General features: G+C 40.5%; 1 protein-coding gene across 2 annotated transcripts in view; it reads right to left on the bottom strand.

Moving 5' to 3' along the window:
• Positions 1-26,851, bottom strand: part of ACTR3 (actin related protein 3) — a 61,424-nt gene that overhangs the window by 10,267 nt on the left and 24,306 nt on the right. For both annotated transcript variants that reach the window (XM_020779617.3, XM_078377193.1), the window contains exons 2-6: positions 13,950-14,005; positions 7,553-7,677; positions 6,018-6,128; positions 2,940-3,035; positions 1,170-1,277 (exon numbers count right to left, since the gene is read on the bottom strand). In XM_020779617.3, the coding sequence (XP_020635276.1) occupies positions 1,170-1,277; positions 2,940-3,035; positions 6,018-6,128; positions 7,553-7,677; positions 13,950-14,005 (496 nt within the window). The remainder of the gene's footprint in view (positions 1-1,169; positions 1,278-2,939; positions 3,036-6,017; positions 6,129-7,552; positions 7,678-13,949; positions 14,006-26,851) is intronic.

Raw genomic sequence — 26,851 nt, 5'->3', positions numbered from 1 at the left:
GATGTATTATGCAATTCATTAAACATAATTCAACAAAAAAAAACTTGAAACATATTTCTGTGAAAGAATGAATAAGGAGTGGGTAACATGGAAAGAAAAGTACATGAAAATTCAAACACTCAGATTAATCGCAAAAAAGGCCTATTTGAATATTTGTATTAACTACTCCACTATATTTTATTGCTCAAGAAAACTGCTATAAAGCCTCAATCACAGCAGTAATAATATCAATCCTTATGAAAAAGGTAGTGAAGATTTGGCTGTAGTCCATTAAAAAGAGAAGCCAGTAAGACTTCATATAGAAAAGAATAAAATGCAAAATTTGTGTATCAACACAAAATGGTACTCCACAAGATTATTACTAGCCATAAAACATTCATTTCTTTACAACACTGTTCTGTATCACCAACTACAGCTCATTAGTTTGAAAGGCAGAATAAAGATGGAATCAAGGGGAATCAAGGCTCCCAGCTGTTCCTTCTTCCATCACCATACTGAATCAAGCAATGCTCTTAAAAGAATCAAATCCATCCACCCACTGTTATTCAGGGAAATCTTGGCCATGCTGAGACAGTATGGAGGTGGCAGCAATATAGGTAATCATCTACAGGGAAATGGGAGGGTGGCAAGCTATACTGATTCAGACTACTATTCAGCTTGGCACAAACATATTCCTCCTTTTTCTCATCTTTGAACATAAACCAGGGACGAGGAAGACAAGAAGGGAAAAGAAGCAACTCCTTTCTGCCCTCTCAATTCATTTATGGAGGTGGCCACATCAGTATTACTTCCAGAGAGACAGAACTCAATGTGCCTTCTCTAAAAACAACAGAATCAAACTGAACAAAAATTCAAAATGTTAGCACTTGCAAGGGTTTAGTTGTCTCATGGGTTCCCAGAGGCATCTGGTGGGGGCCACAGTGAGATACAGAAAGCTGGACTAGATGGGCCCTTGGCGTGATCCAGCAGGGCTCTTCTTATGTTCTTAAAGATGGGCTTTTGCATATACCATAAAGACAGTATAAAACAGCAAATTTCTCTTACCTTCATCAAGAGGGGGGAAACACAGATTAAAAGTTGATGTTAAATGCACTCTTTGGGGGGGGGGAGAGTCCCTGAATACTACCACTCAAGTTCAACAAACCAAAGTCATATTAACATTTATTTACCACAGGAATGACGTGAGTGACACCATCTCCGCTGTCTATAACCGTTCCAGTCAGTGTTCGTTCTCCTACTTGTCTTGATGTCCAAGATGCAGCTAAGGCAAGGACGGCCTTATTCAGGAAACAATTTGAGCTTTAGTACTTTACAACCACTCTAGAAGCATACGCATCAATACTACTACCACATGAGACAAAACTATGCAAATGGTTACATTGCACTTGGTGATAGAAGAAAATGAACCAAAAATTAAAACTGAAAACAATAAAAAAGGAATATTGCTCTTCTTGCTTCATTCTGGCAGCAGAATTCTATAAACTGACAAGAAAACCGAATCCCCCCCCTCCCCATCCCTATTCTGAAGTTTTGCTGTGGGACACTCTCCATATGCAAGTTGAGAGATATTGGTACTATCCAACTGAAGCAATCATAATTTTAAAATGACTGGAAACATATGTTCCACATATTATTTTTGTACACAGAAAATACTGCAACACAGCTCCATTCAGCATGTGAGAGGTGCCTCCTACAGTCATTCTTCCTGCAGAAGTCACAGTGTTACTGTGGCCCTCTTGCTGTTCCGCTTTTCTAGTATGACAACCAAAGACATTATATGGAGCAATGGTAAGATCTGTGAGAAATCTGTTTTTAAGCAAAAATGTACTGTACTGTAAAAAAACTTTTTTTAAAAGATGAAGTACATATGGAAAAGCACAGACACAACCTAATGCACTCAGGATTAAGATTCTACTGTAGAGTTGGGCCCAGAAAGGTCATACTGCCCCTCTCCCAATCCTGAGAATCTTTGAAGATAGCTGTTTACTGGAAAGGAGCAGCAAAAATAGCCTTTACTGTAAACCCTATATGCAGACTTCCATGGCAACATTATTATAAGGAGTGACTCATTATCAGGACTTTATTCTAAGAAGTAAAGTGCATCTTATTTCATAGGTGATTACAGATCAAAACTAAGAAAAATAAAAACGATGTTCTTTGTGCCAGTGTTGCTTTTGTCCTTGGTAAGAAAATGGTTTTGCTTTTCATTTTTATTACACCAGGCATTACGTGTTTGTTTTCTTTAAGAAAACCCTGTTTTGAGATGAAATACAGTCCCTACAAAAGTACTTTTTCAATTAAAATATTCTTAGTGAGACTAGACATTGACAGAGCACGTCAGATGCATATTCTTAATTACCAAAACTGATGGCAAGTTCATAAAATCTGTACCAGTTTGATTTGGTAACGATTCCCAGTGCAGTGTAGTGGACAGATGGACTATAACTCAGGAGAACAAGAGTTTGAATTCCCATTCAGCCATGGAAACTCACTGGGGGAGTGGAACTCGTAAATCTGCACCCTTCCTATTAGGGTCATTGTAAGTCAGTTCTGACTTGACAGCACAAAACACACACACATTATCTACAATAATAATTGTGTGCCATCATGCCAATTCTGACGTATTTATAAGGTAATGAAAAATGAAGAGAGAAGCATGAAACACTTCTCACAAGCAAGTGAACATGTTAACAAATGGTAGCAACATTTGGTTGCAGATGCAACACTGCACATGGATCTTAGGACGCCAAGCTCTTAAACTAGGTGAATTCTCTTAGCAATTGTCGCATTGGCCACATCCTTGTAATGGTCATTTGGATCATATAGCATATAAGAACACCAAGTAGCAATCCCCAATCTCAGTTTTTGCAGAACAGCTTATCATTTAAGCAAAACTACCAAAAACTCTCATCCCAGCTATAAACTGAATTATCTCTCACCTGAACAGCAATGTAAAGCCCAGGAACATTGAATGACTCAAACATAATTTCAGCAGTATATTCCCTGTTTTCTGGAGTATTTAGTGGAGGTTCAGTCTGCAAAACAAAAGCATATTATCAATTCAACTAAAGATGATGCAATGCAATTATTCAGGTATTAAAAATATAATTTCACATTTTCTAATACAACCTCTTGGAAGATGAACTGAGGCACATTTTTATGGAACCTGTTACAATTCTGCATCTTGACACTGCTGTACTTTAATCAAGACCAGGGTTAGGAAGTTTGAAACAGATTGTCAAAGCTCCTTAGATCGAGAGCACGAGTGCTGTCCTCTGAAGATGCTGGCCACAGAGACTGGAGAAATGTTAGGAAGAACAACCTTCAGAACACGGCCAAACAGCCCGAAAAACCCACAACAACCTCCTTAGATTTCATCATGAGGGGAAAAAAATCCCCAAATTAACAAGTGGACCTTCCAGGTGATGTAACTGTGCATTTTAAAGCTATTTCAGTGCCAACTTATTTGTTTCATCATCCCCTGCACCTGTCTGCTGGGCAGCAAAAACTTTAAGGAATGTCTCATGGATATTACAGTTTTAAAAATCTAGGCAGCAAAGTACCAATGACAGAATTTAGGAATAGATACCTTTATATCTCTACATATTAAAATGCAGGTTGTAATCAAGGGAAGTCACTGAAGAACAGTGACCTTCAGTGAGCTAAATAATACAAATTCAGCAGGTAAACACATATTTCCTTGTTTTGCCAAACAAGTTTTCTGGTGCCAATAAACCCTGGAAAACCATTACAGTTAGCATGGGGGCTCTTCACAATAGAAATTCTCTTTGCTTCCCCATTGTTTCTAAGTTCATATCACATGTTTCAGATTAGTAAAATGTAGAAATACTTTAAGGTAACAGAAATATTTTAAGGCCTGACACTGGTTGCCCATTTGTTTCCACATTGACTTCAAGGTATTGCTGCTTACATATAAAGCCCTAAACGATTTAGGACCTTGATATCTGGCAGAGCGCCTGCTCCCACCTAGCTCTACTCGTGTCACCCAATCTAGATAGGCTGGGTGGCTAAGGGGCTTGAGAGAGGCCCAGAGGGAGAGAACTAGAAACCGGGCCTTCTCAGTGGTGGCTCCTCGCCTCTGGAACATCTTGTCCCCTGAGATTCGCCTGGCACCCTCGCTGGGAGATTTTAAGAACAAGTTGAAGACTTGGTTCTTCAGGCAGGCCTTCCCCCCTTCTATCACTTAGTTCCCTGTGTTTTCCCATCATGGACTTTCCTTACTTCTCTTTTTTGTTTGCGTATTTATTTGCCCAGAGTGGTCGACCAGACCAGATGGGCGGGATATAAATAAAATAAATAAAATAAATAATAAATAAAATATTTTCTGTTTTAATTCTTCTTTTTCTATTGCTCGGACTATAAGCCGCCTAGAGTAGATTCGTTTGAATCTAGATGGGCGGGGTAAAAGCCAAATAAATAAATAAAATAATAAATAAAGGTAGTATTTTTGTATTAAATCTGTACTTACTAGGATTATCACAAAAAGGTACATATTCAAATTTTAGGCTCCTGTACATGTGCCTATTGCATCATACAATTATAAGAGGGAAAGGCAATTCTGGCGAGCCTGAAGTCCAGATTTTGTGGATCAGCACCCGCCAAGGGCCATACTAAATCCAAACATAATCCCAAATGCTCTTGAAACATAAGGAGGGGAAATGCAAAGCCAAAACTGCCAGGACAGCTACTTTCCATTTTGATTTTATGAAAGGGGTGGGAGTTTAGGAGAACATTCCAAGCTAACAAAGCAAAATATGCTGCTTCTAGAGGCCTGCAATTGTACTCTGAATTTACTATGCCACTACAGACCACAAATAAGTTCCACTAATTGAGTAACTTTACACAGACACCTAGTACACAAAGTATTGTGTGCAAGGGAGAAGGTCTGGAATTTAGCCTTCTCCTCAACGTGAGATCTTACCATGCATAGCAATCTCTTTTTATGCGGAAGCATTCTATCATAACCCAATTACAATTTAAAGTAAACATGTTTAGCATCTCATCCACTATTTTCAAGACGATGACTTCTCATACTTAGAATACCTTTTATTAGACAAAAAGATTCTCTATTAATGTGTCATGCAAATAACTGATGCATTTCTCTGCATTACTTCTCCCTAATGCAGTCCCAGTTTTCAACTAAGCAGGACTCCTATATAATAAGACATTTCCCAATCTAATCTGAATTAAACAATGAATATGGTTTTGAAATGTAACTTATGTGCCACATATATTCTGGGCCCACCACATTCAAATGTCAACCTCAAGAGTTCTATAGCCCAACAATTCCGTTAATAAAATTGGAAGAAACAAAATGTCAGTATTGTATCTAAGCAACAGGAGTTGATTCATTACACCCAGTTCTATTCAAAGACCACATATACTTCTGCTGTATCACTGGAAAAATCCTTATCTAAAATGCAGTTGCCAAGACACCATTATTCAATTCAGACAGCTTGTGCAAGTTGGGAAAGAGAAATTGAAGAAGCGAATTACTTCACACAGAAACTCTGTGGGTTATCTAACAATTACAAAATAAAACAACTTAAACCAATAGCTACCACCTTGCACAACCTCTGCAGCGACACTGGCACCTTCCTTATAGACTTGGTTTTAAAAGAACAAGAGCACAAATTTTCTTTAGCCGTAGCAGGTTTTTAAGTGACTTATTATATTCTAGAAAGGGAGTCTTATGCTTCCTTTTTATTTTCTAGTTGCCTTTGTGCCTCGTATTTTAAATATGTTATTTAAATTTCTGCATCATAAACGGAACAAGATCATAAGCTGAAGAAGTAATATTTGTTGATAGGTGAACACATACGCTGTTTTTTATGATAATGACAATGAAAACAACAACTGCTTTTGTCACATCTGCCTTGCAAGTTACTACCTTTACTCAATTTTATGCTCCGAGAGCGTGCTGTTCCAAATGGTAGCAGTAGCAGCAGTAATAATCATATTAATGAACTTAAAAATAAAAGATAGGTTGTACTCACCAATAGAAAATAATGATCTTCTGGCTCCGCCCTTAAATATTTGAAGATAACTTGTTCCATAAACCTCTCCATCAAGTCCCAGTCTTCAACAATACCATGACGGATAGGCCACTATTAAAAATAATTAAGAAGAGCCGAATCAATTTAATAATATTATATTTGAGAATATTCATTTCCAAAATGCATGCGCAGTAACTACTTGCTTTTAAGATGTGCTGAATTTCCTAATGGAGCATTATAACAACATAGGATTGTTTTGGTTAGAGAACTCTCTTCTCTTCACTGAGAAGAGGGGCAGGCAGCATCTTGATGATGAAGACTATCTTCTTTTGGAATACTGTTCCTAGCAGCAAATCTTTATATTTTCAATGCTCTCAGTATTTTTGTTTGCCAGTTTCTTTAAACTTGGAAATACTGCAGTTTATTTGCTTAATATTCTTCACACTGTTTTAGTATGTGTGCTGTTTTAATGTAATCTCAATACTGCTTTAGATGCCCACCCCGTTTAAAGGTTCTTTTCCAAAGAATCCTGCCTGTGCTCAAAGTAGAATAGCCTTAGGTTCAACATTTTAGAATTGCATTACTAAACTCAATTGGAGAGAGAGAGAGAGAGAGAGAGAGAGAGAGAGAATAACTATGGAAACCAGATATTTTATCGAGTAAGAATGAAAAAAGAATACTCCTGTAATTAAAAGAAAAGAATAGAAAGATGAGGAAACGCTTAGAATTCTTAACAGTAGATGAGAAGCAAAAGTGAAAATACAGTGCAAAGCAGTGCAAAGAAATAAAAAAAGAACAACAGCAAAAACAAAAGCACAACTCTTCCACAAGTCCCAAGAAATCAAAGGTAAGTTTAAATTTACATGAAGACGTTAAAAGACCAACAGGGGAACACATATCTGATCAAGACAAAATGAAAAAATAAAAAACATATTGAAGAATACAAAAGAAATGCTTGTATGACAGATTCCTTTAAAGAAGAATCTTATGATGAAAAATGTGCAGTTGTAGGAAGTAAAGTGAAAATTGCTATCAGAATACTTGGAAGAAACAAATCATCATGAGTAAACAGGATACTGATAGAACTATTTCAAGCTATAGAGACAGAACTCAACACATTGTAACAAGAATATGCCAACAAATATGGAAAATAAAACAACGGTCCACAGACTGGAAATATTCAATGTACATCCCAATTGCAAAGAAATATGTCAAGGAGTACAATAACTACAGGACCACAGCATTTTCTCACGCAAAAAGAAAGGACACTCAAGGTGTTGAAAGAAATTCTTCTACTGAGTTAACAGGGCAGAAACATAAACAATAAACCTGAATTCTCAAACAGGCATTGTTTCATACATCTTTTAATTTTATCTGAAGATTTGAGTTTAAGCACTAGTATACTGTTTTTACACATCTTAGACCAAAGACGGTGAGCCTGCTATTCGATCTTTGTATAGCTTGTCTCAAACAGAGGAAAATCCATAGGATACAGCATTTTATTTTTAAGAATGAACACTTTTACTTTTAAATACCTTCGTTGCATATGTTGGTTTTTCTATTGCTTCATCCCCGATAAAGAAGTCTAGGTCATCCACACCTTTCATAACTCTTCTTTGTGCTTGATCGACAACTTTGGCCGATTCCTTAATAGCAATACCTGCAATGCAAGGAATAGAATACGATCAAACTATAGGCACTATTTTGTCTCCACCATTTAAAATACACATAGATTCTGCTGGCAGTACTGCCAACAATGGAAGAAATTTCTGTTCCTGTGTTCAGCAGGGCCACAATCCAACTCTCTAGAAAGCCTGCATTTCAAATGCCAATTTCTGGCATAATGCAAGTACAGCCTGCTTTTGTTACATAAACCAAACAAGAGCTCTCTGATCTTATAGTAATGAGAAAGCACTCTATACCATATATGTAACTTCATTACACTTAAATGGCTCCACTTCCATCTAGTAAGCTACTAGAATTTTATTATTCTATCAAAGCTTTCCTGGTCTTATTTAGCTCCAAATTTTTAATTTTATTGACTTCCTTTTGTACTAAAAATATAGAAAGCACTCACTCTATTCCTCCACAAATCTGTGTAGCTCACGTTCTAAATGTGAATTTTATTCCCTTCCCAAAGAGAAACTGGACTATAAATGCAAAAGGGAAAAAACAGATTATAACTAGAAAATGGCAGTATTGGGCCAATTAGAGAAAGCTATTTTTCAAAGGCACTAACAGCTTCTATCCAGTGATGTAATGCAGAACTTTTTAATGTAATATTTCTAGTTCTGAATTTTTCTATGGAAAATCTTCCATGTTAAAAAAAAACCCTACTGTGCATGGTAAGTGTCTCTTGAAAACGGAAAAAGAATTTAGCAAAAGAGAACATTGTTCACATGGTTCTGTATCAGAACTGCTTGAATCTTTTATTAAGCTGTCCAAATGGCACTGTAAACAAGGACAGTGAAACTGGAGTTACTCCAATGATCTCAGATCTTAGTCTGTGGGAGCAGATGAATGAACAACCATAGCATATCACACACAGCTAGATTAGTGTGTCAATAGTTTTCAGTGCTTTCCTCCCTTAACTCTAAACAAAAAATATAAGGAAAACTATGTGTTGTAGAAATGCAAAGCATTCCAACAAAAATTATTTTCACATAAATCTCTGAATCTGCTTGAATCTAATATTTAAACCTTATTATCTGTGCTGTATATTTTTCCCTTGATCAAATATATCAGCTAAAATATCTATGGGCTTTTCGGGCAATAAAACGTCCAAAATACAAGTCAAATGAACACGCTAAATTACCATATATTCTGTTTAGAGCATCAGAAAATTTTCCAGAAAATATTCCAATTCAAAAAGCAATAGAACTACTTCTAATAATTCCACTCATTATAACAGATTATCTCTGCTACAGGTAGGAAGCATGGGGAGAATAGGAACTCGGACAGCCCTTCTTTGTACTATTCACTAAAGAATGTTTCCTTGCGCAAATGAAACATAGTATGAGAGTCTCCATCAGAAGAAACAATGATGAGGTTATATAATGCGACACAATGGACACTTTGGACAATTTCCAAGGAGTTAGCTATGTTAGCTTGTTTTAGCATGTGTTACCAAAACAAAAAAGGTAATAGGCTTGTGGCACCTTTAAAACTATTAGATTTGTTTAATCACATCTGTATGAGCTTTCATGAATTACAACCTACTTCTTCAGCAAATTCACTTTTACAAATTTTAGGCACATTTTAACATACTGTTTAATTATAAAATGTATGGGCACTGTTTGAAGGTGCCTTCCCACATTTAAAAATGAACTCATTTTTCTTTGTCAAAAATATGCAACAGCAAGGCATTGTGTCACCCAAATCATAAACCTGTAATTAAAATGCCAATACAGGAAGACATTTATTCCAAGTGGACACATACTAATCTACAGGGCAAACAAGGTCTTCCTAGAACCAAGAATCCAGGCATAGGCAGACTTCTGAGACACTGGTTGACAGATCTGATCTAGTCAGATCAAATAACAATCATTAGTGTTTTATGCAATGCTTCCACTTATGCACCATGATTTTTGTTTCCTCTTCCCACACATGTCTGTTCTGTAAAGTCCCCAAACTTCCAGAGCATATTTTGAGGGATCACATATACAGGGAGCTAGCAGGGGGGAAATAATCATTCCAGAGGCAGATAGATACTGCTGAATTTCATTTACTATTATTACTATAATTACTACAATTACTACTAATAATACTACTAATAATACTACTAATAATACTAATACTAATAACACTAACACTAACACTAACACTGCTGCTGCTGCTGCTGCTGCTGCTGCTGCTGCTGCTACTACTACTACTACTACTAATACTAATAATACTAATACTAATACTAATAATACTAATAATACTAATAATACTAATACTAATAATACTAATAATAATAATAATAATAATAATAATAATAATAATAATAATAATAATAATAATAATAATAATAATAATAATAATAATAATAATAATAATAATAATAATAATAATTCAATTTATACTCCACCCATCTAGACCAATGGTCTACTCTAACTAGAGCACTTTATGTTCTTAGCACAGATTTCCAATTCTGGGTGCACAAATCGGAATCACTGTCATATATAAGCTATATAATTACTGTATAGGCATTATAGGGCAAATATAAAATATAAAAGAAAAACAACAGTGATTTAAAAGTATGGTGTATTTTGATAGTTTGAAATGGAAATTGCAATTGAGTACCCCCCCCCCAAAAAAAGTAGGTTATTAAGATTATTGTAGAGCAGCGATAGCGAACCTATGGCATGTGTGCCACAGCTGGATCTCTGTGGGCACATGAGCCGTAAGTCGCTGGATCGCTACCCCGGCAGCCAAACCTGAGGAGGCAGCTCCAGCTGCAGTGCTAGCGCCCCGGCAGGTGGCGGGCCAGGATCTGGAGCAGCTGGTGATGGTGGTGGTGGGCCAGCCAAGCTATAGGTAGTGGCAGGGTTGGGCATGACTAGAGGCAGATCTGGAGTGGGGTCTGGAGGCACCTCCCTGCCTGGGATTCCTGCTTCCGCCGCCACCGCTGCCGCCCACTGGTTTTTTTTGTTTCTTTGTTTTTGCAGTTTGGCCACTCGGGCTCAAAAAGGTTCGCCATCACTGCTATAGAGTTTAAAAAATGGGAACTGTTCTAGCAATGAACTGTGTTACTTGGCCTGCGGTGTAGATGTTTGTATTTTTAGTGGGGGACTTTTAGTAGGTGGAGAGTGTTTGGGGAATTTTATGTGTGTGCATGTGTCTGGTCTCTGGGTGTCTGTGAATTTCGTTATATGGGTATATTGTGTATATACTTACAATGACAATAAATTATTATTATTATTAATAAAACATAAGTGGCTGGTTTGGAACTGTGCTGCATATGAATAAAAAACTTTGAAAACAAATATAGAGGGATTTGTCCTGCATCAAATCTAAGGACTCATAGTGATTAAAGCCCATTAGCTTAAAGTCTTACAAGTCAGATACCTAAAGAAAATATAATGAAGACTTTTAAGAGTAATATTTTAAAAGATACACTAGACTACATACAATGCCATGTGTATGACTACTCAGTACTGAGCATTAGAAAGATAGTTAAATATCTCAAAGATCTGGGCATATCAATTTCCTCAAAATGCATATAAAAGCCCATTTGTATAGTAAAAAGGCTTACATATAAGAAACAGCAGAATCTACAGTAAATTGAAATGATAAACCCTCATCCCTAGCCGGAAAAGAACACCATTCCTAAAATACTGCCATTCAAAGTACTAGCAGGGTTTCTTGAACTGTGGGGCTGAGACACATCACTGGAGACCCTCACCTGATGATGAGAGGGAGCAGAGAAAATGGAACTAAGTAAGGTGATGAGGAACAAACGTTTGGGGGAAAGAGGAAAAAAGACTCTTCCGCTAAGGGAAAAAGGCAGTGGAGGCTATGAAGGAAATTAAGAGTTATGAGAGAGAGGTACAGTTCACATAGTTTATTATCAAAAGCTTTCACGGCCGGGATCGGATGGCTGTTGTGGGTTTTTCGGGCTCTTTGGCCGTGTTCTGAAGGTTGTTCTTCTTGATGTTTCGCCAGTCTCTGTGGCCGGCATCTTCAGAGGACTGGAGTTCTCCAGAGAACTCAACAGAGCATGGACTGAGTTCCTACTCCAGTCCTCTGAAGATGCCGGCCACAGAGACTGGAGAAACATCAGGAAGAACAACCTTCAGAACACGGCCGAAGAGCCTGAAAAACCCACAACAACCAGTTCACACAGTTGTTGTTATTGCTAAAACTAAGAATACAGGAGAGGAGGAGAAGAGAAGAAAGCTGTTTTATGTGGAAATGAACATATGTGCTGCAGGAGGGAGGGATGAAAGAAGATGGCTGTGGGAAAGAAGGAGAGAACAACTGGGGTTAAGAATACTTGGAGAGGCATGTGGAGTGGGGGAGAAAAAAAATATATGAAATTGTCCTCTTTAGGTGCCGGCTGGGTAAGTCACTGAGCTGAAGCCGGGGTTTGGAAGTTCAATTCCTCACTGTATCTTGAAGGAAAAGAGTCAGACTTGCATGGTTTTGGACAAATTACACAGCCCAAGAGAACCCTCAGAGGAATTAACTTGGCAGCATGTGATTTATTTATGCCAGAGGTGAGTTAACTGTTGGCGTCCTAATATTGCTGGACTGTAAGCCAGTATCCCTGACAACTAACTACCCTGGATAAATCTGACATGTGTTGCAGTCTATTAGCATCTGAACGGCTACAGCTGCCACCCAACTTGAAATCTCTAGATTAGAAATTCTGCCTGGAATGCATAAGCCATGACCAAACCAAATAGGTCAGAGGAAGCCATGGTTAAGTCAAATCATCACCTGCGGCTGGCAAATTAGACAGTGCCATATCTGCATCAGGTTATAAGAGAAGTCGACACAAACAGCAAGGAGACTGGCCCGGGGGGGGGGGGGGAGAACAAAACAAGAAATTTGAATCTGTTATTGGAGTTACACCAACAAATGTCAAAAACATGTCAGAACTGGGACAAACATGTTGATTTCTACAGAAATATTGAAATATTTTCATTTCAGTAACAGCTTGGAATCATTTTTTAAAATACTAGTTGTCTAATAAAGATGAAATTTAAATAACTCTAGACTGGGCCACACACTACAATATGTGATCCTTGGAATAACATATCTTATGTACTTATGGTTTATTTGTACATCAGATATTGGTCACTGGCCATAATAAAGTCAGTCAGTCAGTTTGTCTGCCTTTGCAACATGAGATTACAATTAGCATATTCATTCATAAATTTTACATTAAGTATGGTAGAGCAATAAATGCTTTCATTTTATCACCTGATATAACAAACCCTTGTACAGCAATTCTTTTCAGATTTAAGAAGAAATTGGTGTGATTCGTCCTTCCCCAAAGAAAAGAAAGAGTATTAATGAGACGCCTAGAAGAAAATCTATTGCTCATTAAGACTTCAATAATAACTTTCCCAAGTATGGATCTAAATGTCACAACTGTGTGAAAAGGCTGCACACAGCAGGACCTCTAAGGATGGACTGGTACTTTAGAGAAAGAGAACACTGTCGTAACCTGGATCCTGCCAATTGATAATGTTTTCTCCATTAAACTCCTTTTGATCTTATTGCAGCTGCTTCTATTTACTAATCAGTGAAATTAAACTTCCTACTAGGACATGGCTGAACTAATCAGTCACGTAGTGCCATGTTACTGAAAAGGTCAGGAGACAACAGATTTCCAAGATCAAGTTAATTGATTTCAACAGTCTAATCAGAGCAATGTTCACTTAAAAAAAGCAGACTTTAATGAAAAGCCCAAAAAAGGGCTTATGAAATCCACCAAATATTTTCCAAGGGAACATTTGAAAACTAGACTGAACTCTGTCATCAGATATCATGAATATAACAAAAAAAAAAAAACACTTTATTCTACTTCTTCAGTGAAGAAATAAAGTATCACATTACTAGCATTATTTGAAAGCACAAATAAATCACCAATGATTCATTTGCATGAATCTCCCTTTCTAACAATTCATTTAAAATAAAGATGGTACATAATCCATTTTTTTGCATGTTTTGATGCCTACTCCCATCTAAATTTACATAGGAACAGAAAATTAATGGCACTAGTTATTTATTATTGGAAATTCTAAAGGGAGCGGAATCAAATGTCTTCATCGAAATTTGAACAGCTTCCCATTTTCCATTAAAAATACACCACACTGAGGATATCTTAATTTCAATGAAATGTAAAAAATATATATGTGTTCTTGGAACCATGGTCTAAAATTAGTTGATGATGCAGAGCAACTGAATATGTCTGCTTAAAACAAATAAAAGAAAGCTTACATGATGGAATGATGAACTGTGGCTCTGTATTACCAGCATATCCCAGTTTGGTATACCTGTAAAAACAAAACAACATCAGTAAGTAACTTTACCAATTACTTAACAAAAAACAACAGATCAAAGTCACATAAATGCTGATATACAAAAATATTCATTACTAATGCATATCATGCATAATAGTTCATACCATAAATCTTTATCACCAGACACCAGACTAATCCCAGTACTTTCATAAGTAAAATGTGATTACCTTCCTGATAACTTAGAAACAAATGTCAAATGTTCTGACATTTGTTTCTAAGTTATCTCGGATACAGTCTACAAGAATTTGATTTCTAAGTTCTGGGATACAGTCTATTAAAATTTAGGTTGTACAGTGCAATATTACCATATTTTCCATGTATGCTACTTTCCCCTAAAACAGAGTTAAAATTGAGGGTTGCCTTATACATGGAAGTAAGCCAAACCTACATGCCACAGCTGGCACACATAGCCTTCTCTGTGGGCATGCGAGCAATGCTGCTGCCCATGCCAGCCCGGTGCAGAGTACGGCGCCACTCGCTGCCAAGGGCTCAGCTCAAGCTCCCTCTGCTGCCTTTTCCCTCCACCCGCAGGGAGTCTGTGAGTGGCACTGGAAGCGGTGATCAGAAGGCAGCAGCAGCAGCAGCAGCAAGATGAGGTGGAGGCGAAGGAGGAGCTGTCCCCGGCCGCCCCTCAGTGCGAAATTGCTGCTGCCCATTGACTGCGACTCCAGTGCCACAGTAGAGCGAGTGCAGCGGAGCACAGTGCAGGAAGTCCGGGTGAAGGGCTATATTTGGGGAGGGAGGAAAGGCACCCCCTGGCTGCCCTCCAGAGGATGTGCCGGCCCGGAGGGTGCCCATTGATCTGGGCACTCGAGCTCAAAAGGGTCAAAATTGGGGAGGGGGGGTTATACATGGGGGCATCTTATAAAAAAATGGTATTTTTCTAGATAATCCAAAACAGCAACAGCACAAGAGCAGACAACATTTTATATTTTACTTTACTTTTCCACTTTAAACCTGCCTGCCTATTGAGCCTCCTGGTCAGCTCCAGTAAAAAAATTCAAAATTCATCACACTTCATGCACATCTGATTCCTACTATGATGTAGTGGATAGAGTGAGAGACTAAGACTCTGGAGAACAGGGTTCAAATCCCTGCTTGGCCATGGAAACTCATAGGGTTTGCTGGGTGAAACTGGTACAACTACTCTTTAAACATTCCACTTACCTTGAAAGCCCTATTAGGTTTGCCATAAGTCAGTTCCAACCTGACAGCATACACATATGCATGTTCACCCCACCTCCATACTACTGTTTCCAAATATCTTTTCTCTTGTACAATAATTCATAAAGAACCGTCAAAGGTGTCAATGTTTTAGTCCACAAGCACAAAAGCTTCTCTTCTGTAGTGGTGTTCAGCAAGGCCACTGCTGAGAAATATCTAAAAGACTTATATTTTGAACATGAATGTTCACATTCCATCCATTTCTAGATTTTCTTGAGATTTAAATAGTGCACAATATAAACCAAGCTTCAAGCACAGAGTACAGCTATTTTAGGCTATAAACAATTAACCTCTCTCTGCTGAATTATACCCACTTGACGTATTCAAATTCAAGCAGTCACACTTAGTGCTCTAACATGTAGCAAAGCACCAATTTTAATAGTCACACACAGATTTGGCAATTCATTTCTTCTTAATCTCTGCAAAATATCTCAACTCTCTTAATTTCAAACTTCTGTTCTTTATCAGCTGCTGAACTACTGATTGGTCTTGGTCTTCCTTCTCCCATTTGCCATACTTCCTAATTACATGCTGAGGCTTTTAGGGAGATTTTAAAATTCCTTCCTGTATCATATTTTTCAGAATCCAATTTGCTCTCGCCATCTGGCAATCAATGCAATTTCCTTTGCGCCTGGGTACTTCGTTCCTTTCTGTTTCATTCTTTTATTTCTTCAGGTTATAACACATAAAGGGGGCACAGAAGACTTAGTTGTTTTAACTATGCTACTAAAAAAAGTAGGGTCATGGTATTGCCATACTTCCTTTCTAAAGATCTTCAAAATGCTTAGGTGATGCACTTTCTTCTCCAAGAAGCTCTGTGAAAACAGCTGCATCATCCACAGGCTGTCACTGAGTAATAAAAAGTTTACCAATGTGCTAGACCAGAAGGGAGAGTAGGACCTCAACAGTGGAGAAAGAAAATAAACATTATTGGATCAAATATTAACTGCTGCAACAAGGAGTGAGAGCTGATCAAATCTGGAGTAATTCAGTACAAATACTACTAGTGGGGGGCCTTGAATTAATCTTTTTAATTATATGCCACTGGTTCTGATAATGAAGCCAGGATTAACGAAAAATATTGTAAATCAAAAGGTTTACAAAACATTCCACCAAATTATTCTGTAGCTCTAAAATGTTCTGCAGGCAGGGAGATCATGCCATACACTGTGGCAATTTTCTGCAGATCTCAGTCTTTTCTTCTAGCCAAAAAATGAAGAAGAAGAAGAAGAAGAAGAAGAAGAAGAAGAAGAAGAAGAAGAAGACGAAGAAGAAGAAGACGACGACGACGAAGAAGAAGACGACGACGAAGAAGAAGATAGCTCCAGAAGCACAATTCACCTTTTAAATAGGTCCAAGGGAAAATAAAACCCTGAAACCCCCGTTTTCAAAACTTCAGGTGTTCTTCTGGCCATCTCCTGCTTCAAATTTTGTGTTTTTCATGGCTTAATATATGCATGACTTATGATTCAGAGTCATTGCAGGGAACTTGTGGATGTATAGACCTGTTGAACTACAACTCCCATAAGCTATCACTACTGACTATACTAGAGACCTACAAGGTGATGAGAATTGTAGCCCAACATCATACCACCCAGTTTTAGAGACAATATTTAAACATTAGAATGATTACCTGGGTTCAACTTTCATTAATTAATGTTATAATCCTTTTCATTCAACTAAAGCATCATAAAGATTTTTTTAACTACCTAAAAAAATCATAAAAGACGTTGGTGCTATTTCCACTTTTACAGTTTTCAATCAAGACTGAGACACAGCAATGTGCACAGATCCACAAAATGAATCCACAGTAGATGTGTGAGACTTGAACACAGGCTCTGCAAATGTAAGTCCAATGATTTTTTGATCATCACTGTTCTGTCAGTAAAAACCAACAAGCATCTTTATCAAAAACAATAGGAAGCCCTTTATGGAAAACTCGTAGCCATAAAATAAATTCTCTGTACAACAAATTAATAAGGGAACGGTTGGAGGAAACCAACACCATCATTATAATTTAATTGTATTTTAATTGTTTTATCTTTTTATTGTATTTTAATTATGTTTTAATTGTTGTGAGCCACCCAATGACCTTTGGGTAGAGTGGGTGGCATGTTTGTTTGTTGGATGGTTGGATGGTTGGATGGTTGGATGGTTGGATGGTTGGATGGTTGGTTGGTTGGTTGGTTGGTTGGTTGGTTGGTTGGTTGGATGGATGGATGGATGGATGGATGGATGGATGGATGCACGGATGGATACACGGATGGATACACGGATGGATAGACAGACAGAAACAGATAAACAGATAGATAAACAGATAGATAAACAGATAGATATTCAGAATTCATATCAGCAAAGGCCCATGAAAATTAATGGTATTAGGAATGTCCAATTCCAAATAAGACTGAGATACAAATGACTTGAAGAAGATCTCTTCCAGCTAGTAAATGAATTCTCTGATCCAAATTTTCTTTCAAGTTACACCGGCAATATACAAACAGTGTAATGTTTGGAGGCAAATCGCTTTAAATTAAGAAATCGCCATAAATATTATCTGTTACACATTGAATTGTGTGACTCTGCATGCAACTGATAATATTTACAGTGATTTCTTAAACATGGGGCAATTTACTTCCAAATGTTACACCATTTGTATAGCTATGGCAGATTTTCTTTCAAGCAAGGAGCCTAATTATGGAATAGTCCAGGGATGTCAGTAAATCAGTTCAGGAATAACTAAGTAACCAGAACTGTCATTAATGTAAGTGTGATGACGCAAGACACTACACTGGGCTTGTTGTGTGCTGAATTCTGCAGTATGGTACTACATTCACTCAATATATGGTAGTAAGTAGACATTTAAAGAACAACTTTTCATTACAAGAATTGTCAAGAATAGTACATGTTAACTCAAATGGTGGTAGTAGTGAATCCCAAACCAAATAAACAGGGGTACATGAGACCAAAGAACTGCCTATCTTAAATTTAATCTAGTCAAGAGAAATAATTATGCAATGGGACTGATATAAAACCATGAATAAATTTATAAAAATAGAGTGTCCATATAATATTTGGGTAACTTGCCTGGCTAACTAAGGATATAGTGGTGTGTGCCTCGGTTGCACATCTCATCAGGTGCAGCAAATTAGAGAAACTTTAGGTCAACACCAACAGGATTTCAGCCATTGTGATTTATAGATTCTGAAATATGCCTTAATGTATACAATCCTGTTACAGTGTTAAATCAAGAACTCTTCTCTGGAAAGAAAATGCAATTCCACAAATATGGATTTTAGAAAATCAACATTAAGTTTACTTTTAAAAGTGTTTGTACAGTAGGACCTCCATATCTGCAGGGTATCTGTTCCAAATCCCCCTGTGAATGCTGAAAAAAGGGGATTATACTGAACATTATTTTAATAGCAAATAATGTATTTTAATAGCAAATAATGAACTGGCCACTCTTTCTAGTGGCCAGTTCTCGTAATGACATCATAGAAATATATTTGCTATCAAACACTATACATATCGTGGTTTATGGCTTCCTCTAGTGGTGAATTCTGGTAATTTTATCTTTAGAAATGTGTATTTCTAGCATTTTTTCCTAATATTTTTAACATTTTCAGACCGTGGGTCTGGGCTTCTACTGGATCTTACAGAACACTCAGCCTGCATAACAATCCTGTCTTCATTACACAGTGAATTCAGAAAAATGCACTTTTGGAGGACATAGAGTTGAGGAACTGGTTGTTTCCCCCAGAAACAAACTTCTCAGTGAGGTTTACATTAAACAGTTACCCAATCTGTAATTGAAAGATATACCTACACTTGAAAAACTGACGGGTCAAATGTAGCTTGGATACATTTTAATGAGTAACTACAAAGGCTTTATTAACTGCATCTGCACAGTAGCAACTACCAGGCGTGTCCACTATTTCCATGCTTATGACAATGCTGAATGTTCATATAACACTCAGTCAGCAAGAGTTCCTCATAAAAGTGGAGTAATTCTTGTAGGCATCCTTCAGTCTCGAGAGACTATGGTATCGTGCTCTGTATGGAGGTCTTGGAACAGTGTCTTGTGTGGCTGAGAAGGCCAATTCGAGAGTGACAATCCCTTCCACACTGGAGACAAATCCAATCTGTCCCGTCCAGCTCACTGGTTTTGCTTGTTTCGGGACTGCCTCTTTGCCTCGGTCTGCTGTACAAGTGTCTCTTCAGATTGGGAGAGGCCATGATGCACCGCCTGCCTCCAGGCTGAACGCTCAGACGTCAAGGTTTCCCATCTGTTGAGGTCCATTCCTAAGGCCTTCAGATCCCGCTTGCAGATGTCCTTGTAACGCAGCTGTGGTCTCCCTCGGGGGCGACTTCCCTTCACTAATTCTCCATACAGGAGATCTTTTGGAATCCGACCATCAGCCATTCTCACGACGTGCCCAAGCCAACGTAGACGGCGCTGTTTCAATATTGTATACATGCTGAAAATTCCAGCTCGTTCTAGGACTACTCTATTTGGAACTTTGTCCTGCCAGGTGATACCAAAAATGCGTCGGAGACAACGCATATGGAAGGTGTTCAGCTTTCTCTCCTGCCGTGCACAAAGGGTCCAGGACTCGCTGCAGTATAGGAGTGTGCTCAGGACACAGGCTCTATAACTATGGCTTATTTAAACAATTCCGTTTGTTTGGTAAACAACTACTTAGATTTCCCCATTCTCTCAACCAGTATGCAGACAGCATCTGAAACACAGTCTTGCCATGAAAAGACCACTTCACATTGGCTGGAATTGCAAAAATTGGGCTTGAAACTCCCTTGAAGATATCTGGCAAATATCAACAAAAGCCAAACAAGCTTACCTGCCATCCTCAGATTCCTAGGTATTGCCATAAAGAGGCCTTGTTCCCCATTGGTGATCTTTTCTTACCACCAAAAACAGAAAGTTATAATAATGACCGTTGCATCATCCATGATTTAATGCATGGACGGGCCCATGTAGAGAGACTTAGTAGACAAGATTCTTATGATTCATGTCATTGGAAAAAGAAAGTAAAAACAATTTAGTCTTCTAAAGTCATTTTTGCCTTGCACATCTGTGACTTGACAACAGGTGAAGTGAAGCATAGAAACAAACCAAGAATAAGACAGAATTTTGAAGTCTGGCATAATGATTAAAGCAAGCCAGGATTCATAAACCAGCTTCAAAGTGGGACATACAAAGTTTTCTTTAAAAGAAATATTACTTGTTGGTTTTTTAAATGAAATATATATCACTGGTGACTGAAATCAGCTTTAGGTATTCTCTGTGTGCTGCCTGTCCCCCAAGACAATGTGACAGGAGGCTACCACAAAAATGTTTTTTCCAAATCTATGGAATACCTCCTCAAGAGATATCTGCTTGGTAGCAGCCTCACCGGCAGTCATGCTAAGACATCCTCCTGCAAACAGGTACTCACTCTTATATGCTAACTGCTAACATTGGATAGTGGTTTATGTATGGTTTACTCCATGGTTTACGTATCTGGCTCTGGAGCCAGAGGTTGGCAGTTCAATTTACCCCTGTACCTTCTTGACAGGGGCTGGACTTATTCCAAATAGTCCTTTTCAGCCCTGAAGTTCTATAAAATGCTGTTGATGGTTTCCATTGTTCTATTGCTGGTTTTCAACATTTCAACATTCTTGGACTACACAGCCAATTTGTTCCAATCATAATTGTAATTTTATTAATTGTTTTTATTTTTATATCTGCAAGCCATTCCAAGAGTGTGATCAACTGGATGATGTACAAAATTCTTAAATGAGCAGAATCCTTTTAAGAGTTGATGGGATACTTGCACCCTACCAGTGGAATTCTGTGTGATCACCAGCTTGCTGCTACACCAGCCAGAGACTACCCTGCTGGAATGAACATAGCTTACACTAGTGCAATGAGAGACTGCAAATCTCAGGATCCCTGCATAGTTCAAACAGAATTCTGCCTAAGGTCAATAATGGAACTCTGCTTTAAGCAACAAAATTACATACTTCTACAGTGGGCCCTCGACTTACAAACTTAATCCGTTCCGGAAGTCCATTCGTAACCTGAAAAGTTCGTAACTCAAATCAGCATTTCCCATAGGAATGCACTGAAAACCATTTAATCCATTCCGGCTGTTTTTGGTTCTTAAGTCAAGGTGTGGTTCGCAAGTCGATTCATTAGTTCCCATAGGAACTAATGCAAAGCTGCTTAATCTGATCCTACCACTAGGGGCAATTTTTTTTCTTTTTTTGTAACTCAATTCCGTGTTCGCAAGTAGGGTCTATAGTTTCCTATGAGATCGGGTTCATAATCCGAAACGTTCGCAACTAGGGCCATTCGTAAGCTGAGGGCCCACTGTATTTCAAACTGAATTTATTGGATATATTCTTAACATTTTACATGAAGCCTGAAAAACTTAAAACAGTCTTAAAGAAATGTGGTTAAACTACTGTTGTTGTTATGTGCCATCAAGATGCTTCCAACTTAGGGTGACCCTATGAATGACCAATCCCTAAAATGTTTTGTCATCAACAGCCCTGCACAGCCCCTACAGACTTAAGTCTATGGCTTTCTTTAGAGAATCAGCCCATCTCATGTTTGGTTTTCCTCTTTTCTTGCTGCCTTCCACCTTTCCCAGTACAGTGGTGCCCCGCTTAACGATTACCTCATTAATGACGGGTTTTTGCGTTTGCTATTGCGATCACAAAACGATGTTCCTATGGGGAAAATTCGCTTCACGATGATCAGTTCCCTGCTTCGGGAACTGATTCTTCGCATTACAACGATCTAAAAACAGCTGATCGTCGGGTTTCAAAATGGCCGCCCACTGTGCAAAATGGCTCCCCGCTGTGTTAAGGACGGATTCCTCGCTATACAGGCACCAGAAAATGGCCGCCCTATGGAGGATCTTCGCTGCACAATGAGGTATTTCGCCCATTGGAATGCATTGAATGGTTTTCAATGCATTTCAATGGGTTTTTTAATTTCGCTTGACGACAATTTCGCTTAATAGCGATTTTAGCAGAACGCATTATAGTCGTCAAGCGAGGCAGCACTGCATTATTATCTTTTTTTCCCCAGAGAATCCTGCCTTCTCATTATGTGCCCAAAGTAGGACAGCCTCAGCTTCAACGTTTTTGCCTCTAGAGATAGATCAAGCTTGATTTCCTCTAGGACCCACTTGCTCATCTTTCTGGAAGTCTTTCAAACAACTCATTGTTTTCCCTGTCGGCTTTCTTAACTGTCCAGCTTTCACACCCACAAATAGTGATTAGAAAAACAAGAGTGTGGATGGTCTTGGTCTCTAATGAATCATCTTATATTTGATGATCTTTTCTAATTCCTTCATTGCTGCTGCTCCTAGTCTCAAGTCTTTTTGTTTTCTTGGCTGTGGTCGCCATTAGGATTAATGACTGAATCAAGATATATAAAATCATGACAAAATCATTATCTTGCTCTACCCTCTCCACAGTAAGGACCTTTTTTTTAACTTGCCCATCACAGTGAGAAATCTATTAAGCCACAACTCTTATGCAGCCTCCTGCTATGTGCATAGTTTTCCTTGCTTTTGCAAGGAGGCATTCCGTTTCTCCTCGTATAAATGGTTTACAGATGATAAAAGAACAGCCAGGTGGTGCTATAAGGCTGGTTGTTGTGCCATTTGGGTGGCTCAGCACAGCTCTTCCTCCTCCACCAGCCATTGCCAGATGCAGTTGAAGCTTACTGCACCAGCCAAAGCCTCTTCCCTCTCTTTTTGCCACTCCCACACTTTTTTGCTTGACCAGCACGAAGTAGGATCTCGGCCTGTAAAATGGGAATGGAAATTAACTGCTGAAATGCTGCAGATATCACTGTGGAAGGAAAGGAGACTGGGATCAAAGAATGAACTGAGGATGCATTAGGACCAAAGTTCCCTCTAAGCTGCATGCCTGCATGCATAACTCTGACCGCCACACACACCCTTTTCTCCTCCTCCATGCATCAATAGCAGTCGTTTTCAGCCCCTTTGGTTCTAGTCATAATCGTGTGTGAGACACAGAGCCCCACCCAGTCAGGCTGAAAATTAAAAGGAACACTGACTAGACAGCAGTTCCACTATGGAATAAAAAGAACAGAAGTAAACATAATTTTTGTGAGGGACAGAAGAGGAAGAAAAGGGAGGGTTTCATATGTCAAATAAAAGCAGAGCCACACAGTTGAAGAAGACTAGCCGCAAAATGTGATTGAATGTCATGGAGGTGAAAGGATGAAGAACATTCCCAGCTGGGCCTGGGACACAAGCGAACAGGAAAACAAGGGAAGTCTGGTAGCCACTTAAGAAACTGAAGTGATTACATCTGTAAAGCAAAGGGAGTAGGGAGAATATGAAGCCAGGATATGGACAAGTGGCTGCACATAGGGCAGAAATGATACTGGAGTGTGCAGTGGAAGGAATAAAAGTCTTGACATATAAAATACCGTATTTTTCGCTCCATAAGACACACCTTTCCATAAGACGCACCAAATTTTTAGGAGAAGAAAACAGGAAAAAATTATCTGCTTTCTTCTCCTAAAATTTGGTGAGCCTTATGGAGAGGTCCATCTTATGGAACACACCCTAGGGTCCTAGGGTGTGTTCCAGGACCCTTTGGAGCCTCCCCCTGCCTCCCTCGGGGGCGAGAGGGGGTGAAATCGCCACCTTCTGGGGCTCTTCTGGTTTCCCAAGCCTCAGAAGAGCCCCCAAAGGTGGTGATTTCATCCCCTCTGGCCCCCAGGGGAGGCAGGGTCAGTCTCCAAAGAGTCCTAGAACACACCCTAGGACCCTTTGGAGACTCACCCTGCCTCCCCCGAGCGACAGAGGGGGCAAAATAGGCAGCTTCCAGGATCTTTTCTGAGCCTTTCCAGGCTCAGAAAAGGTCCTGGAAGCTCCCGATTTTGCCCCCGCTGTCCCCGTGGGGGTGGGTGGGTGGGAGCCTGGCAAGGGTCCAAGGGAGCCTCCCACCCCCCCCATGGGACCAGGGGGGGTAAAATCGCCAGCTCCCGATTTTACCCCCCCTGGCCACGTGGGGGTGGGTGGGGGGAGGGTGGCATGGGTCCAAGGGAGGGTCCCTTGGACCCTTGCCACCCTCCACCCCCCCATGGGACCGGGGGGGTGTAAAATCGCCAGCTTCTGGGAGTGTTTGGAGGCTCCCCAAGCCTCCAAACACTCCCAGAAGCTGGCGATTTTACCTCCCCTAGCCACGTGGGGGTGGGTGGGGGGAGGGTGGCATGGGTCCAAGGGAGGGTCCCTTGGACCCTTGCCACCCTCCACCCACCCACCCCCACGGAGCGGGGGGGTTTTAAAATCGCCAGCTTCTGAGTGTGTTTGGAGGCTTATCAAGCTTCCAAACACTCCCAGAACCTGGCGATTTCGCCAGGGCTGGCCCCGTGGGGGGGTGGGGGGAGGGTGGCAAGGGTCCTGGGAGGCTCCCTTGGACCCTTGCCACCCTCCACCCACCCCCCCATGGGACCAGGGGGGGTAAAATCGCCAGGTTCTGGGAGTGTTTGGAGGCTCCCCAAGCCTCCAAACACTCCCAGAAGCTGGTGATTTTACCCCCCCTGGGCCCGTGGGGGTGGGTGGGGGGAGGGTGACATGGGTCCAAGGGAGGGTCCCTTGCACCCTTGCCACCCTCCACCTACCCCCACGGAGCGGGGGGGGGGGTTTAAAATCGCCAGCTTCTGAGAGTGTTTGGAGGCTTATCAAGCTTCCAAACACTCCCAGAACCTGGCGATTTCGCCAGGGCTGGCCCCGCGGGGGGGGGGGAGGGTGGCAAGCGTCCTGGAAGGCTCCCTTGGACCCTTGCCACCCTCCACCTACCCCCCATGGGACCAGGGGGGGGTAAAATCGCCAGGTTCTGGGAGTGTTTTGAGGCTTGGGAAGCCTCAAAACACTCCCAGAACCTGGCGATTTCGCCAGGGCTGGCCCCGCGGGGGGGTGGGGGGAGGGTGGCAAGGGTCCTGGAAGGCTCCCTTGGACCCTTGCCACCCTCCACCCACCCCCCATGGGACCGGGGGGGGGTAAAATCGCCAGGTTCTGGGAGTGTTTTGAGGCTTGGGAAGCCTCAAAACACTCCCAGAACCTGGCGATTTTGCCAGTGCTGGCCGGTGCGTGGGTGGGAGGAGCGTCGCAAGGATCTGAGTGAGCTCCCAGGACCCTTGCGACGTTCCCCCCACCTGGAAGCTGGCAATTTCGCCGGTGCTGGCCCCGTGGGGGGGGGAGCCTCGCAAGGGTCCTGGAAGGCTCACCCGGACCCTTGCGACGCTCCCCCCCATGGGGCCAGCAGCGACGAAATTGCTGCATTCACACCATTAGACGCACTGACTTCCCCACCCACATTTTGGAGGGGGGAAAGTGCGTCTTATGGTGCAAAAAATACGGTAGATACAGAATTATTAATATGCTGGTAGGTACTGTTTTTCTTACTAGCACATGAACATGGATTAGGCCAAAAGAGAGCTCCACGGTACTAATAAATGTGATCACGAACAAGAGATACTCATAGATTAATGCTGCATTACAAAAATTACGGTCTGCCAAAAATACTGCAGATGGTGAGTTTCAGCAGTTTTTTTTTAATATCAAAGGACACTCCTTCTCATGTAGATAATCTGAAAGATTTTCCATGACTGGATTCTTTAAGAAGAATTAATATTAAGATTATATTAAAATAACAATCGCTTTCTGCAGTTCAGGGCACACCACTCTAGGCAATGTATATTTGCCATTTTAACATTGGCTTGATTCATCATAGTTATTTACCTCCAATAAACAAAGTCAAAGTAGAACAAGGCTGCCTTCAAATCCCAATGCAAATCACAAAAAAAACTACTTACACATATTACCAGTAATAGGTTTGAATATATCCTAAAAATTAAAAATTCAGGATGCAATTATTGTGCATATTTTCTCCAGTATTATAAATTACAATTAACTACAATAGCTTAAACCTGAGGAGGCATGTTGTGAAGGAGTGGGACCCAGTGTGCCGTCCCCAGAAGAAGAAAGCCCGAAAGACGCGAGTGGCTGTACAGAAGGGATACTGGTAGAAATAGAGAGTGAGGAAGAGCTACAGAGAAGGCCTACCGAAGTGTGCTTGGTGGATGAGGGCGGAGCCGAGATGGACTTGATCATGTGGGAGGAGGTGAAAGGGGAAGGAGATTTTGCGCGGGAGTTCAGTTGGCTGGGAGAGGGCGAGCTGGGCAGATGCACCACGAGAGGGGTGCAGACAGATTGGTTGAAAGATGCCAAGAGCTTAGCGGACGGGTCCCCAGGTACCCAGAGCCTACCGGAAGGAGGTGGACTGCTGCCTGAACCTCTCATAACTTGCGGTCGCGGTAGGACCTACGAACCCTTAGAATGGAGGGTTTCGGTCTTCCCAGTGGGCTACCATGGTGGGGGACGGAGGGTTATCCGCCCGGGCCCCGAGTTCCAACAGAAACCCTTGGAGGGGGATTGGGCCCGCCACCCCTGCTGTGGGACCATCTGCGCCGTCCGGAGTGCACCTTTAAGAACCCCGACGGATCGCGAGCGGTTTGGCCCGGCCCCATGGTAGATGATGAGA

The sequence above is a fragment of the Pogona vitticeps genome, chromosome 1 (assembly GCF_051106095.1).
Source record: "Pogona vitticeps strain Pit_001003342236 chromosome 1, PviZW2.1, whole genome shotgun sequence".
In the NCBI taxonomy this organism is placed as follows: Eukaryota; Metazoa; Chordata; class Lepidosauria; order Squamata; family Agamidae; genus Pogona; species Pogona vitticeps.
The sequence above is the reverse complement of the archived record's forward strand: the minus strand, read 5'-3'. Positions and strand labels throughout refer to the sequence as shown.